Source organism: Triturus cristatus, chromosome 3_2 (genome assembly GCF_964204655.1).
Source record: "Triturus cristatus chromosome 3_2, aTriCri1.1, whole genome shotgun sequence".
In the NCBI taxonomy this organism is placed as follows: domain Eukaryota; kingdom Metazoa; phylum Chordata; class Amphibia; order Caudata; family Salamandridae; genus Triturus; species Triturus cristatus.
Genome location: NC_140584.1, coordinates 320,740,783 through 320,760,020, shown reverse-complemented (window position 1 = coordinate 320,760,020; position 19,238 = coordinate 320,740,783). Strand labels below are relative to the sequence as shown.

At 44.0% G+C, this 19,238-nt stretch overlaps 1 protein-coding gene across 1 annotated transcript in view; it reads right to left on the bottom strand.

The window, feature by feature from the left end:
* The window catches only part of TRIM63 (tripartite motif containing 63), a 35,962-nt gene extending 17,774 nt beyond the window's left edge, over positions 1-18,188 (bottom strand). Inside the window, exons 1-3 of the mRNA XM_085647784.1 lie at positions 17,833-18,188; positions 10,223-10,389; positions 2,740-2,908 (exon numbers count right to left, since the gene is read on the bottom strand). Coding sequence (XP_085503910.1) covers positions 2,740-2,908; positions 10,223-10,389; positions 17,833-17,991 — 495 coding nt within the window. The 5' untranslated portion in view covers positions 17,992-18,188. The remainder of the gene's footprint in view (positions 1-2,739; positions 2,909-10,222; positions 10,390-17,832) is intronic.
* Between the last annotated feature and the right edge of the window lie 1,050 nt (positions 18,189-19,238).

Here is a 19,238-nt window from a genome sequence, read left to right as displayed (position 1 = left end):
GGTGAGCAAAAGGCACAGAGAACTGAACAATACAGAGACGGACTCAGGCGATATTAAAACACGGAAAGTCCATTGGGGATGTAGAGCAAAAAGCACAGAAATCATTTTTTATGGAAGATGCTTGGGGTTATCAGGCACAGCTTTTGCTTTTAATTTCCATTTACTACAAACATAATTAATTTTCTGGTCATTTTTATTTCCACTGGTGGAACTAAATGCAAGGGTTGATGCTGAACCTCAGACGCCTCATGATGAAGAACTCATACGGTCTATAAGGGATGCACCATAGGACATTAAAGGTCCTAAGGGAAGTAAGTGGTGCCCCTAAGTAGTTGCCAGAGGATGAGATTCATTCATAGATTCTGCTCATCACATTTGTGTTGTTTAAGTGAGTCTCCCTTGACATGGGTCCTGATATCGCTGGGTCACAGGACTCAAGCTGCACCTCACTGATGAGGCCCAATGAGGCCGTCGGGTTCTGAAATCCAGCCTTGGCTCTGGACGCAGAAAATGGAGGCCAGGACCAGAGTACCTAGAAAAGGAGAGGTGGCTAGAAAATGAGACTGGAATCAAAAACAGGAAAGATTTCACAAACAGGAAGTGAAGAGGTGGCTAGATGATGGAACAAGAATAAAGACCTATAAGATATCAGAGGTAGTTATTGTAGATGTGGCTTGATACTGGAACTGGAGAGAGGGCCTGGCCAGAAATCGAGGATAGGAAACGCAGAACTGGTCTTACTTTGGGACAGCAATAAAAAGTCAGTTTTGGGGAATCAGATATGTGGCAGAATTAAACATGAGCTTCTTTAAATGGAGGTGACATGGGCTGCTTATTATAAGCCGCTGGCGATGATGATGATAACATCTGTCCTGGAGCTTCCAAGAGCTACAGAGCAGATTTTTAAAAGTGAGGTGACCGTCACCCTCTGCGCACTGCGGCTACTAAAACTCTAAATATAAACTGTGACTTAACATCCTCCTGCTCTCGTTGACACAAATTATTAATAAACACATAAGAACCGAAACCGTGGCTGAGCGCACTACTTGCCCTCGTCATTCAGCACACTAACACCCTGAATGCACTTGCTGACTCCCCAAGCACATTGACACTGGGGGTACCACAGCATCCTGAGTGCACTTTCATAGTGAGGTCATTGGCTGTGACTCGATGGGCCAGTGGGAGCCGGTGGGTAATAGCAGGTGCAGCGGCGGCTCCTCTGCAATGGCGGAAGAGCATTGCCCCACTCCCTCAGAGCCAGCAGTGGAAAAATAAAATTATATTTTATTATGGTTTTAATTCTCAGCTGCTGGCTGAGCCAGCGTGTGCAGGAAGGGGTGGGGCCAGGCCATGGGGGGGTGGAGAGGAGGAGTGGTATGTGCACTTCTAAATGTGCATGTCAGTTTGACCGGCCATCTTAGGCAGGCCAAACTGACATGTGCGCTTATGTTTCCCCAACCCAGCTGTATTGCACAGCTAGGTTGGAGAAACAAGTACAGACTCCCTGTGCCTGAATGAACGATAATCCAGCCCACTCAGGCCAATTCCCACGCTGCTCTCATGCTTGAGAGCAAGAATGAGAGCACACCGGGGATTGAATGGGGAGTCTTTCATTATTTTTGTAATTATTAAACCGCCCCCACGCACTCCCACTGTGCCCGCACGCATCCCACCTGCGCCCCCTCCACCTGTCTCACCACTCTTTATCTGCATTGGCCACCACTGAGCATGTGTTAGAAGGGGATCTAAAACTTTCCTATCTGTAGTCTTATTAATGAGACAGAAATAATCACAGGGACCTTGGGAAGCCGCAAGATGCTTGGACAGGTCAAATGCACCGTGGATGGGATGAGACTGTCCTTGGACAACCAGTGACACTAGGTTCTGGTTGGCAGCCAATGAATTAATAGTTCCTACAGATGAGGTTGGGTGTCACTCATGGAGCCAGGCATTGACACTAGGAGCTGGAAGGGAAGTCAGTAGCGCAGCAGAGAGGGTTGTAGAAGCCCCAAAGAGTCAAGCATAAGGCTTAGAGTAGGACTTAGAAGTGGCTTAAGAGTTTCTGTGCGGTTATGCTGATGATGGAATGGGGGGAGGTCATGCTGTTTTCTGTTCGTATTGGAGGGTTCATTTAATCACTGCTCTGATTCGAAGCTCCTATTCGGTGCTGATCTTATCTGATGGGTGCTTTTGGTTCTGGCATGCTCGTTTTGAGGGCAATGTTCTGTGATGCCCTAGTTGGGGCATATTCTGGTGTTATCCTAGGCTCTGTTCTGTGTGGCCCTCACTGGAAGCCTCTTAAGGTGTTACTTTTATAGGGGCTCCGTTTTGAGCATTTTTTTTTATGGACCTGTTTATTGCTGTTCTTAGTGAGGGGCCCTTTCTTCTGTTCTCTTATTGGGGCCATGCCCTGTCCTGCTCTCATAGGGTGGCATGACCTCTATTGCCAGTAGCAGCCCATGCAGGTAAGTGCAGTGAGGCGGTGGACCGGATTGGGAGGGGGGGTTGAGTATTCGACAGACGGCCACAAGAGAAAATTAAAGTAATTTCCCCTCGTCGTTGTCTGTTCTATAATGACTAGGAGCCAAGGTCTGTGCTTCTTTATTGGGGCCCTGTTCAGCACTGCTCTTACTGAAGACCCTGTTCTGCACTGCTGTTATTGAGGGTATGTTCTGCACTGCTCTTGTTGTTGACCATATTCTGCTTTCTAATTATTGAGGTAGGGTTCCCTATGTGTACCTTCTGTCCTTGATATACGCTCTGGAGCTGGGCCACCTGACAGTCCTTGTGCGCCCCGAACACCTTGCACATGGAACACGTGGGCACCTCGCATGTCAGGCAGTAGATGTTGATCTTCTCATCCTCATGCTCTTTGCACATGGGGTTCTTCCCTTTCTTCAGGGGTCGGCTGTGGAGAGAAGACAATAGAAAAGGGTTAACAGAGCTTCAGATTGTACACATGAAGGTCATGTGAGCAAAGCATAAGAATGATTGTGCTCCAGCACTTACATCATTCCAGAAAACCTGCCTTTGGGCACATCTTCCATCAGCAGACATGCCCCTGACTTGCTCATCCAATGAGGAAAATACATAGGGACTTGATAGAAACTAATCTTGAGAATGGTCTGAAATGGACATAGAACAGTGACATAGACGTTGATTGGTTTGGCAAGAGGTAGTGATTGCAGGTGATCAGCTTTGGTACTATTGGTGAGGCGCTAGTGTGTTCACTTGACCTGTATCAGTGATATGAATGTGAGCAAGTTACCTTGACGTGGGCATGTGTCGGCATTAGGCATATGAACAGGTTTGCCTGTTTGCAACGCATTTAAGAAATGTTTTTCTGTGAAACATCCCAAGACACAATACTACTGCCTGCAGATTTTCTTACACCTCCAACTCCAGTTTGATATACTTACAGGTCTTCTCAATATAGAAGGATTGTCAAGGAGAGAAGGTAAGCCAAACAGGCCTGTTATTTTCATTAGCATTGGCCAAAAACATTGCCCCTGTCTGGAGTTTCCAGATATCAATGTGCCCATCTCCTGGAAGCATGTTCCAGGGTCCACCAAGAGCTTCTGATCATCAGAACTTGTTTATATCTGGCCACCATGTCAAATTATTCTCCACAGCCAATGATGAAACCTGAGAAACCAGTCAACTCTCACTGGTCTGCCTGAGACCCTAGCTTGGGAGTCAAGATGACAAATGCACCCGACCACCTATCTTGGAATTTCCTGTGTGCATTGTAGCACAAAGACATAGTCACGTGTGCCCCTTTGTTTACATCGACGTGAAGAACTGCCATCATGAATATAAAGACCCAACTCTGTATTACCTTAAGGTGGTAGCCAAATATATGAAAATTTGCAAAGCAGGTGTATAGTTCATTTTTTTGGACTAGGCCTTAATTTGAGTTTGTCGGATGGGACACTCTATCACAAACATAGCGGATGCCCTGTCCGTCATATTACAAGTACATTATAACCTACGGAACTAGTAATAGGGTAAATGGGATATACGTCACATTTGCGATGGAGCATTCTTTCTGCCAAGCTTTAAATAGGGCCCGAAGACATCTATTGTGGTACTCCAGTGCTAGGGCTCTTACTACAGATGTTGCTGAACCAGATTTTGGCACAAATCTAAAGCACTTAGTGATGGGTTTTAATCTGGAGATTGGCAAACCAATATTGATAGCACTTTGGGGGCAATTCACTTCATCAGGTAGAAATATGTTATTTTTTTAATTTTATCTAAACTAATGCATATATGTATATATATAGTCACTTTTAATCTAATAGTTTCTTTATTCTCTTTAAACAAATAGGCTCTTGCATTCCCATCTCATGTCTTTGCTCACCAATTGTCTTTTCCGCAATGAGCAATCTCTTCTGTCGTTTGTTAGGTGTGTCTAACAATTTCTGAATACTGCAGCACCAAGAGCAGATCTCTGTTGTATCACCTGCTGCAGTGGGCAGTTTGTTTTCATTCAGGAGGGTTATTCCTCCTATGGAACATTTAATCCCACATTGCCAAAATCCAATCCAAAGTATATGCAACAGTTGATTCTAATTGAGTAGGAGTTTTTTTTTTGACATAATGGATTGCTTCTGGACATGAAATGTATTAATCGAATAGCGTGTGAGAGACGAATTTCATCCCCATGAGAGCTATGTTCTCATTTTTCCTTATTATGGATGATTAATTGTTTACACTATAGCATTTTTCTTACTCAATCATTAGTTACTCTGAGGTAAGACTGCAATCTCCATATATTTTTACATGGACTTTTTGCCTAACCAAATTATCAAATATATACTGAGTGTTCTATTTCGCTGTAGGATTCTATCATCATCTTGTCCTGAAGAAGACCATGGTTGTAAATAACCAATTACGCTTGAAACATAGACCTACTGATTGATTTGTTGGCTGGGCATTCAGGGCCATATTCATAAAGGTAACACACTTTTTGACTAATTCACACTTTTTTGAGCAAGTTTACTACTTTGACTATTCACAAAATCCGAGTGTGAATTACTACTAAAAAGCAGTAGCAAGTCAGCTAGCCACTGGTACTGAAGCACTCTTCCATATAAAATATTGGAGCTGAGGAATTATAATGAATCCCCAGAGGAAATAATATTAAATTAAAATAACACATCATAATTGGACGGTTGGACTGCCAAGGAGGTGGCGGTCAGACTGCCGAAAACACAACGACTGGACACATACCACCATCATCCTCATCAGGCCCTTATTAACTTAATTTCGAAATAAATCTTTAATTCATGGAAATATATGAAAACAAATCAAAATTATTTTCTGAAGTGTAAATTAAAAGATAAATTCCCACCTAGAAAAAAACGTGATTGTGCATGAATAATTATTAATTCCCTTTATCCATGATTTACTATGGGATTGTGGGCAGGACCTGTGGCTGGCAATGTGTGGTGCTGGACTTAGTATTGTTTTTTTCTTTTTCGGTGTTAACATACACTCTGATTTTGTGAATAGTCAAAAGTAGTAAACTGACACAAAAATGCAAATTACTCAAAGTTAACTTTATGAAATTGGCCCCCGAATATCCAGGCACTCAATGTATAATCTGTATACCCGAACCAAGCATTGTTGTCAGTGTACTGAACTGAACTGTATTAACATCCAACACTTTATTTGCTTTTCATTGTTCAGCTGTGCTCATTCACACTCATGTCACTAATAACTAGAACTGGGCAGTCACATGGAGCACCTAAATGTTCTTCTCGTGTTCACTGATTAAAATAAAACAGGATGAATTCTGTTATTGCTATTTTTTTTTATTTATTCAGGGGTGTAATGTATGATTAGTTCCTGAACCCACCTTATACTCTCTCTGTAATTGACTGGTTCTTGTAATATAAATCCATGCAAACCACTGTCATATGTACATTAGTTCATCACCCAGGTTCCAATGAGCACTGGGTCACCCCATGGTCATTTTTTGACTATGGCCAAAACTGTGATCTACCTTCTACACGTGGACACCCCCTTGCTGTGCATGGTCTTTGGCCGTGTGCAGAAAGTTGTTAGTCTCATGGCCTTGCCTGTGGCCAGGTCCTGCTCCCACCTCTCTTTGACCCTCTAACACCCTATTTGCTAAGCCTTCAGCCCATCACAGCAAAGGTTGACCAATATTCTGTTGTTCCATGATTTAAGCAAACAGATCTCTGAAAGTGACCTACCCCCACTGTATCCATATATAGGGTGAATACAACTAAAATGACAATGACATCCTTCATGAGTGTTTCGCTTCTGGAATATCCGACTTCTTTTGCATCTTTCAAAATCTTATAGGCAAACTACAAGAGTCCTTACAAGATGTGTATGCTAAGTAACCAGACGTGGAAAGTGGATGCTATACTCAGGCAGATATCTCTCTGTTAAACTATTTTTAGCCCTTATAAAATATATTATGCCTCAAATAACTAAGCATCTATAGCTTACCTCACATATTCAACCCACTGGGTTCATGCCTGCATTAAGATTTCAATGCTCATTTACTTCACTATGCTCCTCTGGAAAGACTTTATATTCAACAGTTTCTGTTCCAACAAAACAGAGTTAAGGAGTGCCTCATTTTGTCTTAAATACAATATGTTAGCACTCTAGTTGTTCATTAGAACTCTGTGCAGGGCTGGACTGGGAACTCAATGCGTCCCTGGCAAATTTTGTCAGACCAGCCCTTGTACGGTGCATAGCAAGTGCAGCGAGTGGGCCTGACCACTACAAAGGGGGGTGACTCCCCCCCAAAAAATCTGGAGAAAAACTGTGCATTGTACAACACATTTGTCATTGTATATTCAGTTGTATTAGCTTGTAAAGCATAGTAAATTATGACCTTACTGTGCACCAGTATACAACAACCTTTGTTAAGGCTCTTCAATGATTACCTAAACTAACCACCCCCAACAGTGCCTTTCATCTCTCCATAGCCACTTTCTCACATGTATTTTATTTGCTTTATAACACCTCTCATACCAGTGTAGGGACACTTTATATCACATACAGAGACAATGAATCTTACATGTGTAAATCGGTGTACAGAAAATGTTACATAAGGCAAAGGGACTACAAGGTGTAGGATTCAATGCCATCCATAGTGATAGGACCTTTATTAAAGTGCTTGGTCTGAAGAAGCACAAACTCAGGATTCAGACCATAACACAGTGGTTAGGGTTGACTTTAATAATAAGAATTTATTTTCACCCAAGCAAACCTTTTTTTAGCAACATTGGAATAATGAAAGATTGGGTGGGAAAACAAACTTTCTAACATGTACCTTGCAGCTTGCATGCAGCTCTTTGATGGCAGTTTATAGCTCACAATGCTAGATTATAATTGTCATTTTTGAACTGCACAGTAGCAAAATAATCTCTGTTACAAAAGCAGTAAACCACTGATCTTTGCACGTAAAATATTGTTTTTGATATGCATGGTACACATTATTTGCAGCAGGTTTATTAACCCTCTGCACTACCTTAGATGAGTCAAAGCTGCCACTAGACAAACCTTCCATCTCTCTCCAGCTGGTACATCAATCACCAGAGTTAACTTTACATTATTAGTGTTGCCCAAAAACTGCTAAATATTCAAGGAACTTTGCAGTGCTTTTAAAACTGCTGTACTGCTACAAAACCACCCCCACTAACAAAACCTGCCACCCACCCTTCCAGAATCCCAGGAAAAACGTCTGATGCCTGGTACTGCCAGTCCAGCCTTGCTGTGGTGATATTGCAATTGATTACTTATAGTACTATACATGTTTCATTGTGCCTGTCAGAATATTTTACTGAAATGTTCAGGAACTCTATAAAAGGTTTCCTTATTTCAGCTTTCTGGAGAACAAGCCATAATTTCTATGACAAAACGAACCCCCTCATTGTGCTCCTTTACTGAAGTCTCCTCTGTAGGAAATTCTGTCATTTTAAAGCTTTGATTCTATCTTGGTCACATTCAGGTGTGCCACACTTTTGCCATAAATGCAGAATGCATAATGTTAGTGCTCTATTTGCTCATTAGGACTTTGTGGCGTCGCTGCAGTTGATTATTATAGCGTTAACTGACAGACTGCTCCTGGAGTTGAAAGTACATGTTCTAGTCTGCATGCCAGGAGAATTTATTGACATGAATATGAAAAATATTTGGGATTCATAGAAAATGTATCCTCAATTTAGCTTTCTACAGCACTTACCATAAGGTCTATGAAAATATGAACCCCTCTTTGTGATAATTTCAGAAGGAAATACTTTAAGTTGGTTGTTCATTAGAACACTGTGGGAAGCTGAAGTAGCACACTCGTAGGCTGCTGCTGCTGCTATTGGAAGGACTTCCTCAAAACATGAGACTTTTTTCTCACATGGCTGATAGAGAAATAGCATATAAATACATATAGAAAGTATGCTCACATTTTAGCTTCTAAAGCACCTTCCATAACCTCTAAGAGAAAATCATGAGAGAAAATAGGGGCATATTATCAAGCACGGCGTTAAAATTATCGCCGCTTTAATGGCAGAAAACTGCCGCAAAAGCGGCGATAATGGGCTTGATAATATGCCGCAGAGAATTCCAATAGAAGCCCATGTTGACACCAGAACATGGGCTTCTATGGGAATTCTCCAGGGCATATTATCGAGCACATTATCGCCGCTTTAGCGGCAGTTTTCTGCCGCTAAAGCGGCGATAATTTTATCGCCGTTTCTTGATATTATGCCCCATCCTTTTCTCTCAAACATAGTTCATCAAATCCCAGAAAAGGGTCAGGATTTTCACAGGGCAAAACCACATGAGAACTCACCAGAATTCCAAAAACGAGAATTACACCATCAACAAATAATTTATAGTGGCTAAAATATGTTATCACCTTTGACATGTATTCCTTTTTGTGACCCTCAAAAACAGGCTTTCACCACAAAGAATTTCAATGGGGACCATGACCCCTGAGTCCTGTAATGTCCATGTTCTCCATTTTGCAGCCTGCCAAAAAGGGGAGGGTCCACTTGTGATCCCCTAACATTCCCCTGGGCATCAGGTTGTGCTCACTCTTTCAACTAACGGTTTTTTTACTCATTTTCAAAGCGTTGGGCCCATTCATGTCCCTGAGTCATATCATCGCTGCCACAACATATTGTTCATGTTTCAGCCAGTCAATTGACTAGTCTCCTTTAAACTGGCCTATCAGAGCATATCTTGACCTTATCTGTCCAGATATCCCTAACTTTTTAACACCTTCATGCCCATTCTGTACCCGAAACACTAATTTCTCAAAAACGGCTGCACTGGCCTACACTAAATCACAAAAAGCACACTTTCAGAGAAAAGTTCTAACTTTTTGACAAATTCAATATAATTCAGTACAGTTGTTTTTTCTGTAGTAGAGAGCAAATTTTCCGATGGGAATTGACACAGGAATGACAGTTTTTCTGACACCCTCCTTTTTTCTTGACTCCTGCTTGATGGATCAGCGTGAAACTTTCCATGAAGGTGCCAAGGTGGGCCAGCTTTATTTTGGAAAAGTTTTGCGCAGATTTGTCAAACTGCGCTAATGTTATTAGCAAAACACAAAATGCCAGGTACAGCATTCAGGTTGCTATGGTGGGTGTTTGGGTTGTCAGGTACTTTCTTCAAAACTTGTTATAATAGCTTCATTTAATCTAAAATTTGTTATGACGGCAGTGTAAAATGTTTATTGTCATTGTGCATTACTTTTTTTATTTAAGGCATTCTTTTGCATTCTTTGTCATCACATAGATCCCTGTGTTCAGAGAATTGCCATTTCATACATTCATTTGATCACCTCCTCGCACATCCTTCTCTGTGCACATTCTTCTTGCACTGTATACCACAGTCTGGTCCTATCCTGGCCATCAGACAATTAAGCGTACAGTACTGTGATGCTTTGATTAACAAGCAGATCAACCTATGCATATTTGGGTCTGTATATACCACAATGGGTGTGTGCAGCGCTTACACACTGGCCAGCTCTTTGCAACGCACCCTAACCTAACACACAAGAAAATGGCCGCCTTCTGCCCACCCAACAGCTCTGTGCTGCAGCAGGAAGTGTGTTCATTGGTATGACCTCATGCACATGGCACTGAGCGTGCAGTGAGCCTACCTGCACACTGCTCTTAAATTTAACAGTGCACCCAGGTGTATGTACAGCGCCCAAACTCGTTCCTACCTGTGGCAGTCCTGTTTGTAGATGTCGATGATGTTCTCCACCAGGAGGTTCCTCTGCAGTCCGTACACCCCATGTCGGTCAAGAATCACTTCATGACGACAGGACGGACACCGAAAACGACCCCCTGACACGGAGCTGGTGCGCGTCGACCAGTATGGGTTCCCAGCCTAGATAAAAACACATACCAGCGTGTGAATGAACTGGCCTCAGTAGACATCTAATCACATGTCCTATCAGCTTTGATTAAAACATGTCCCTTTGTGCAGCGGGAACCAGGGAACTCTGGACACATTGGAAAATACAAACACCTACAGAAGCAATACGTTATCAACTATGAATAAACAGCACACCCCAAAACAAAAATAGTCCAGATGGCGAGTGCACTGCAAACAAATTATATGGCACCACCTCACAAACTGAACAAGGGTGTAGTTTCATATCGTTCCCCAAATCAAAGCTCTGGTAATGTCATATACTGTTTAGCCTCTCACACTAGGCCACACAGTTGGTGAAGCATGTTTAGACACTCGCTGTGGTACCTAGGAAAGAACTGAAGGCTTCATTTATGAAATGTGTTGTGTCGCTGCGATAAAACAACAATGCAACACTTTTCACTGCGTCCTCCTTGTGACACCATGGATATGTCGTATTTACTGTACGGCGCTCCATGTCTCAAGGAGTAATGGATGCGTCAGGAATCCTGACGTATCTTTTGGCACAAAACTCAGGCATTGCTGGAGTTGTGTCGTAAGCAGGATGCAACTCCAGCAATGCATGGGGAGGCCTATACATAACATAACAGGTGTATTTGTAAAGCGCACGCAGGTTTCCTGGCGCTGAATAACAGATGTTTATTGTTAACCAACTCAATGGTACTCATTTTATCGACCTCAGATGGATGAAAGGCTGAGTGCACCCGCCAGGATTGGATCCTGTGACCATGAGGTCGAACAGAGGCCCCTGCAGTGGCTGCCTTAGTCCACTGAGCCACCAGACCCGGCTTATGATACACATTGCACTGTGTCACCCTTACACGTGCTATGAGGCAGGCGTAAGGTTTTGATGCAGTAGTGTCCTAGAAGTGGCGCAGTGAAATCTGATAATTTCACTGTGCCACTTCTACTAGGCTTTCTTGCAGGGGAATGCCCACCCTGCATATATTACACCTCACGCAGGTATAATGTGGCACAGGGGTTTACAAGGTGACACATCTGCCTACATGCGTCACTTTGAAAATATGGCGTAACATGGCACATTGTTAACGACGCCATTGCATCACGAAAAGTAATGCAACAGCAGCGCAAAAGTGTTGCAAGGAGCTCAGAAATCTGCCCCTGAATCTGTGCACACACCTCTCTGGTTATGAACAGAAACGGAGATGTTGGTGCTGCATTCAAATATTCAATCAAGGTTGATATAGAGGAAATCGAAGATCTGATATAGGACTGTTTTGAGCAATTTGGTCCGATGCAGAAAAACACCCTAGTCTCACCTCTGTATATCAAGAAGCAGTTCTTAATTTGAGCCAGTGCTTGCAGGTGGGTTCCAGAGGCCCTTATTTTTTGGGACTCCCGCCTACTTTTCAACAGACCTTGATCCAAAACAAGGGAGTGAAAAACACAGGCAGATGAAAGAAGTGGAGAATGAAAGATGGAAAAACAGTGACAAATGGAGAAAGCAGGGATGAAAAAGCAACCTGTGAGAGTGAGATGAAGAGGCAGGGAGTGTGTGGTAGTAGAGTAAAGAGGCATGAGAGAGGTGGAGCCAAGGCGAGGTAACTTTGGTATTCGGTATGCCACCCTTCGATAGTGCCGGCTGCGGGCATCTGAACAAAACTTTGGACCTGGCACCTATGCTTTTAAGAATAGCATTATAATAAATGTCAAAGTTTTAAAGTAGAGCTGCGCCTATATCGACTCCACAATATCCACTCCCAGCATATCATCATGGAGTTAATAACAGTAAAACTGCTCTACTCTATATATGTAGACATTGGTGATATTGTGGAGGGCATATATGTGTGTAGGTCAATGTTATCGACAATATTATCACATACAACCAATCAACAAATACCAACCGAATACCCCAAATCAATAACCTTTCATATGATGATAAAGCCCCTCTCAAAGCCCTCACCGCCGAGGCTCATACAAAAAGAGATCACCCTCCTGGGACTGTCCTGCATGCCTTCGTGCAGCGTTGAGCGGACAAATATGAATGAACTGAAGTATATTCCGTGTTTGGCTTTATGCGATCAATTGAAACCTGACTAGAGTCCCCAAGGACTCCTCGGGGCAATACAAAATCAGTCTATTTCAAACAAATCAAAAATCATCCCCTAAACAATTTAAAGTCGCAGATATAATAATCTAGTGATAATTAATTTTGCAGTCAATCTTTGACAGTGCTGTACGACACCCAATAAAGAGCTCTGTACGCAGCACTCAATAATCCTCTAAGCAAGGGGGCACGTCATGGTCTGGATGAGGTGAGTTCCTGTCTACAGGTCTTCTAATGGATTCTAATCTAGCATCTACACTGGGGAGTGAAGACAGAAATCTCCAGACTCAATTAAAATCACTGAGCGCAGCATTCCAGCAAGAATTCCTGTCATGCCTCCACTTGGCGCCAAAACCATTTTAGGCCTGATGTGCAAAGGTATATTGCGGTTCACAAAATCACTGTGATTGCAAAACCCTTGTACTATCCACAAAAGCGCTTTTATTTGTCGGAAAACTGTTATCGACTCGTAAAAGGGTTTTTGTGTCCATGTCTTAATCGCAAGGAGTGGCAGGCATGAAAGGGGTGCCCCCCTCCTATTTGTGATTCGATAAGCAAAGGAATATATCAATGGTTTGTAACCACATTTGTGGTCACCTCAAAGGGGGTGGTATCTGATTTGCAAATGGGAAGTTGTCCAATGGGCCATCTTCCCTTTTGGGGATCGTGACGGCCTCGGGGGGAGCAGGCCGTGCTCCACATGACCAGTGCCTGCTCCCCCTATGCATTCTCAGACAGGAAGTTACATTTTTATAAACGTATCCCTGTTGATTTTAATGGACTGGGATTCTTTTCATACAAAATGTTTCCCGTTTGGGAATGCAAATTCAAGAGCGGAGGTGGAATTTAGTCCTTTGGAGGCCTTCATCCCCTCATCTGCAGCCAATCAAAACAAACTGAGAAATGTCATTTGCAAGTCATTTTGTGACTCCACGCCCCATGTGAATTTACAATTTGTGATATGTTTTATTACTAAATAGGTTGCACCGCAAAGTGCATTCCCATTCACACACCGTCTGGGGTGCTAGCACATCTCTAGTTTGAGGATGAGAATAGTACATCGGGACCTATGTCTCTTCTAAGGGCTAAAACACCTCAAACCCCAGTGAGGGTCACTGACCCAAAATGAGGGACCCTTCATCCTGCCTAGAACTGGTGATGATGGCCTCTTGTTTCTTGCTCACGCTCTTGGTCCTCTCTTCAATCTGAGCTTCACCAAACCAGCCCCTTCCTTGAGAGATGCTATAGCTTCCCTTCAAAACTCTGCACTCATTTTGAGCTGGATGGTAACATACATTCTTCTGATATCTGGTGGATGGCTAAAATCCGAGGAGACTCCACTAGTGGCATTTCGTCTGCCACACTACTGTGGAGATAACTACACCTGAGAATTATACTACAATTTTGACATTTGCTTCAGAAATTAGAGGATTATCAATTAACACACACTGTAAAATCTACTATTTTTGTGTTTTTTGTTGCTATTTTGGATATTTTAAAAATTTACTATTTTCAGATGAATCCTGATGCTAGCTTTAATCAGAGCTGAGGCCATGTGTGCATCCTGTGAGGGGCTCTGATTCATGCACTTTTCAGGGCTGATCGCCCCCTACTTCTCCTTGAACCCTCATTCCTACTATCACTTGGAACTGAACCTCTGATGGCGCAGTCAAAGGACAGAACACTTCAGCTGTCTCTAATGGGCTAGGATTTAATCTCTTCTCTGTGATAAAATCACCCGGTCTCTTCTCAAAAGTGCAATACTCCAGCATCCAGCAACTGACTCCACTAAATCACAATTCTTCTGTAGTCACTAATTTAATTATCCTTGAGGGACACCAAGTCTGTGTTTCTTCCTGTGGAGTAAGCCTTGATTCTCTAGATGTTGGGAAGTTTCACTTCTCCCCGCTACATCTCCCCTACCTCTCCAGATGTTGAGGTCCAGGTTTCAGGTATCTAGATTTCCTCTCTTCTCCCACTGAAGTCCAACTTTCCACATTATAGGAGTTTTGAACTACCCAACTTTCTTCTGGTGAAGTCCCTTTCTGTACAGATATTGAGATATTTTACACTGACCACATCTAGAGAAGTCCCTGACTCCGAGAATATTGAGATCTTTAAACTTCATTCACCCCCCCCCCTTCCCTGTTCTGAAAATAGCGCTACCACCGGATATGTTATGAGATAAATTCCTGTTTTCCCAGATGTTTAGAAATCTGACATGGCTTTCCTCTGTTTCCCCATATGTTGAGATATCTGCTTTCCGACTGCAGCTTCCTCTGGAATGGTTGATATCACCCTAGGTTTTGAAATCACTGTTTAACAAAATTTCTGATCTCTCCCCAGATGTTGACATATTTGTTTTCCTCCCACACCTTTCTCTGGAATGGTTGATATATCCACAGGTGTTAAGATATTTATTTTCCTCAATGGCTGATAAATCCCAAGATGTTCAGATATTTGTTTTCCTCCCATGCATTTCTCTGAATTGGTTCCTGTCTCTCCGGGTGTTAGGATATTTGTTATCCTTCCACCCCTTTCTATAGAATGATTGATGTCTCCACGGGTGTTGAGATACTATTTTTCTCAATGGCTGATGTCTCCCCAGGTACTGATTCACTCGTTTTCCTTCCACATCCTTCTCTGGGATGGTTGATGTTTCCCCTGGTTTTGAGGTATTTGTTTTCCTCAATGGCTGATGTCTCCACAGGTATTGAGATATATTTTTTCTCCCATGGTTTTGTCTTAAATGGTGGTCATCTGCCCAGATGTTCACATACTTAATTTCCTCAATGGTTGATATCTTCCCAGGTGTTGGTATATTTGTTTCCTTCCCACCCATTTCTCTGAAATTATTGATGTCCTTCCGGGTATTAAGATATTGGTTTTGCTCCGACATCTTTCTCTGGACTGGTTGATATAACCACAGGCATTTGGATATTTATTTTCCTCAACGACTGATGTTTCCCCAGGTATTGATATGCTTATTTTCCTCCTACTTTATATGGAATTGGTAATGTCTTTCAGGGTTTTTAGATATTTGTTTTCCTCCCATGCCTTTCTCTGGAATGGTTGCTGTCTCACTAGATGTTAAGATAATTGTTGTCCTACACGCCTTTCTCTGGAATGGTTGATGTCTCCCTAGGTTATGAGGTATTTGTTTTCCTTAATGGCTGATGTCTCCACAGGTGTTGAGATATTTGTTTTCCTCTCACACCTTTTCTGGAATGGTTGATATCTTCCCTGATGTTAAGATCTTTGTTTTCTTCTCATGCCTTTCTTTTGACTGGTTGATATCTTCCCATATGTTAAGATCTTTGTTTTCCTCTTGTACCTTTCTCTTGAATGGTTGTTATCTGCCAAGATGAGCAAATTTTGCATTTCTTCAATGGCTGATATCTTCCCAGGTGTTAAAATACGCGTTTTCCTCCCACCCTCTTTCTCTGAAATGGTTTTGTCTCCACAGGTGCTAAGCTATTTAACTTCCTCAATGGCTGATGTCTCCCCAGGTGTTTAAATATTTGATTACCTCCCACACCATTTTCTGGAGTTGGCTGATGTCTCCCCAGGTGTGACATGTATTCCGGGCTCTGGTGTAGTTTCTGTAATGCCAGATGAAGAGATCTTTGAGCCGTTCGTCAGGGTTCCAGATCTTGAGTTCCTCGTACTCCCCATTGGCAAAGATTCCCCCATATTTTAAGTCAGCGGACCTTGGTAACCACTTAACACACAACTTTGGCATGTCCTTCTCCTGGGCTTCCACTTTTGACTATCCCCAGGGAGTAGGGAGGACATCAACCAGCCTTAAATAACCCAGGCTAGGAGGCAGTGACTTTGGTAGCCATCCTTGCAGACCACAGTCAGGGGAATGGTGGTAACAACACTGAGCAATGAATACTCTACCATCAGCTGACTGAGGAGAATATCCAGGCTCTGGCCCAGTGACAGAGATGTGCTGCTAACCTGTTTGGAGGGGGCACAGGTTATAGGAGGTCCTGACCTTAGTCAGAAGCATGGGCAGGATACTGTGGGCAGTAGAGCAGTGAGCTCAGTAGTTATTAAAATAAGTGAATGGGGCGAAGGTTTTCTTAGAAGGCCATGGCTGGTGCTGCTGAATGCGGGGTTTGCAGAATACCAATGCCGTCTATTCATGATTCCAACTCATGCCACTTTCTTCCACCGCCATACACCTCCTGTCTCTTTATCTCACTCTAGCAGCTTCTGTTTCATCCATGCTTTCAATGTGTCCCTTTTTCCCTATCTTCTTCTTCCTCCCTTTAATGCCTCTCTCTTGGTGTGGGGTCAAAGTCAGAAGTTGAAAAATAGGCAGCAGTCCCCATAACTAAGTGCCATTGCCCATCTGCCACAACCCCTGGCACAAATTAAGCAGCATGGCCTTTACCCTTGGTAAGAGTGTGCTAGCAGTCAAGGGACAGGGTGAGGCTTTGGGCAGAAGAGTGATAGTAGAGAAGGGGTAGAGGTATCCTGGTTAGGAGAGTGTTGACGGCAGTAAAGGGATTGTGTGTGCCCTGGTCACCAAACTGCAGGCATGGGAAGGGCAGACTAAAGCCCTGGTGAAGAGAATGCTGCTAGTTAAGGGACAGACTGATACTCGTCAAAGGAGTGCTGCCCAGGGAAGAGATAGTTTGTGCTTTGGTTATAGGAGTGCCTGGCATTGAAGGGACAGGCTGGACTGACATCAGGAGAGCGCTGGGAGTTATGGGGCAGCTTGTGCTCTGGACATGAGAGTGTCCAGCAGTCCAGGGACAGAGTTCTGGGAACGAGAAGAGGGGTATTAAGTGCAGAAAAGGGCCATGGCTTCCGCTGCATACGAGAGGTATTGGAAGTGAAAAGACAGGCTTAACTTTGATCTGGAGAGTGTCGATGTTTCAGGGGTAGTTTGTGCCTTGCACGGGGGAGTGCTGGATAAGCACCTTCCGTGCAAGGGACAGGTTGAAAACCCGTCCAAAGAATGCTGTGCAATGAAATGGCAGGCTCAAACCAGCCAAGAGGGTGAACGGGAAGTTCAAGCTGCCCCGGTCAGGGGCGTAACACCAGCCCCTGTAGCCCCTGCAGCTCAAGGAGTCCGAAACCTTCCATGGTCCCTCAATCCTTGGGGGGGGGGGGAGGGGTATTCAGCCCAAGGCAGATGAATATCTGTGAGATATGGGAAACGTAGAGGCCCCTCTTCACATTTTGCAAAAGGGCAAGGGGCTTGGCCATTTTGCGTTATGTTAGTGTCCCCGGCCAGGAAAGAGCGGAATACTGCCGACCAGGCCCTAAAGTTAATGGTAACTTCTCCTCCCCCTGCACTGCCCGCTGGCACTGACCTGGAAGACGTCGTTGGCACATTTCCTGCACAGGTTGTGCTGGCAGGGCAGGATGACCACCGGCTTGTTGAACATTTCAAGGCAGATGGGGCAGATGAGCTGCTTCTCCAAGTTGTCCATGGGGTTAGAGTCCCGTATGATGTCCGCTTGGAAGTCCATGCTGTGGCTCAAGTCCTGCACGCAGGGTTTCTCTCGAAGGCAAGTGTAGCGCTGCGACTGCCGCTGCTCACTGGCTGTGCGCTCTGGGCCTGCTGCCTCTGCTTATCCGAATGTCTGCTGGTGCTCTCTGCTTGTCGCCTGCTCGGCTCCTGGTGCTGTTCTGTTAGGTTCCCAGTTTAGCGTCACACTATATCTGCAGATCTTGTTACAGGTCTATATATATATATATGATTTGTCCCAAGGTCACGTGTCTGCAGGACTGCTCACGGATTCCTCCGGCCACGCTACCCGGGCAAGGATTGGGTTTCCTGCGGCCCGAGAGACACAGCTGGGGCGTCACATGCAACAGTGAGCAATCTTCTGTCATCCCAGGCCCGACACCTGTAAACAAGGGGGCACAGGATGTTCGGGACAGCTGCACAATAATCCCAGCCCTTCCCGGGATCCAGGTTTGAGGGAGAAAAACAACCCCCTCCAACCCTCTTCCAAGGATTCGGGGGTCTAAACATACGCTTTCTATGGATTCGGCAGCGTGACTGTCTGCACTGGAGCTGCACGCAGTTGCCAGCCGGCCGCTCTAGTCTTAAACCACCTGGTCGGGAAATTAGCATAAATTAGAGAATGTGATCTAAGGGCTAGGGCGTTTGACCTTGGGGCTGGGGCAGCGGGTTCGAGTCTCGGCACAGACGCTCAACCTTCTGTGATTACGGGCAAATTACTTAATCTCCCCGTGCCTAAAAAAAAAAGCATTGGCATAGTCAATAGGTCTTGCCTTTCGGACCTTATAAGTGTTTAGCCATGCAACACTTGATGTTGTTGCTCCAAAGATATTGTACTGGATAACTAAACACTTATAAAGTCCCAAAGGCTAGAACTATTGGCTACGCCAATGCTTGTTTTTTTTATTAAAGGACAAGCAGTGCTATCAGGCTCAGGCTGCCAAGTAGAGCTGTGGAGAGAGAGGTGTAGAGAGAGAAAGAGAGGTGTGGAGAGAGAGAGAGAGAGAGAGAGAGAGAGGTGTAGAGAGAAGTGGGTGGAGAGAGGTGAGTAGAGAGAGGGGTAGAGAGAGGGGTAGAGAGAGATGTAGAGGGAGGAGCAGAGAGAGAGATGTAGAGAGAGGTGGAGAGAGAGGGGTATAGAGAGGGGTAGATAGAGGGGTGTAGAGAGAGGGGTAGAGAAAGGGGTTTAGAGAGAGGGGTAGAGAGAGAGCTGTAGAGAGAGGTGTAGAGAGGTAGAGAGAGGTAGAT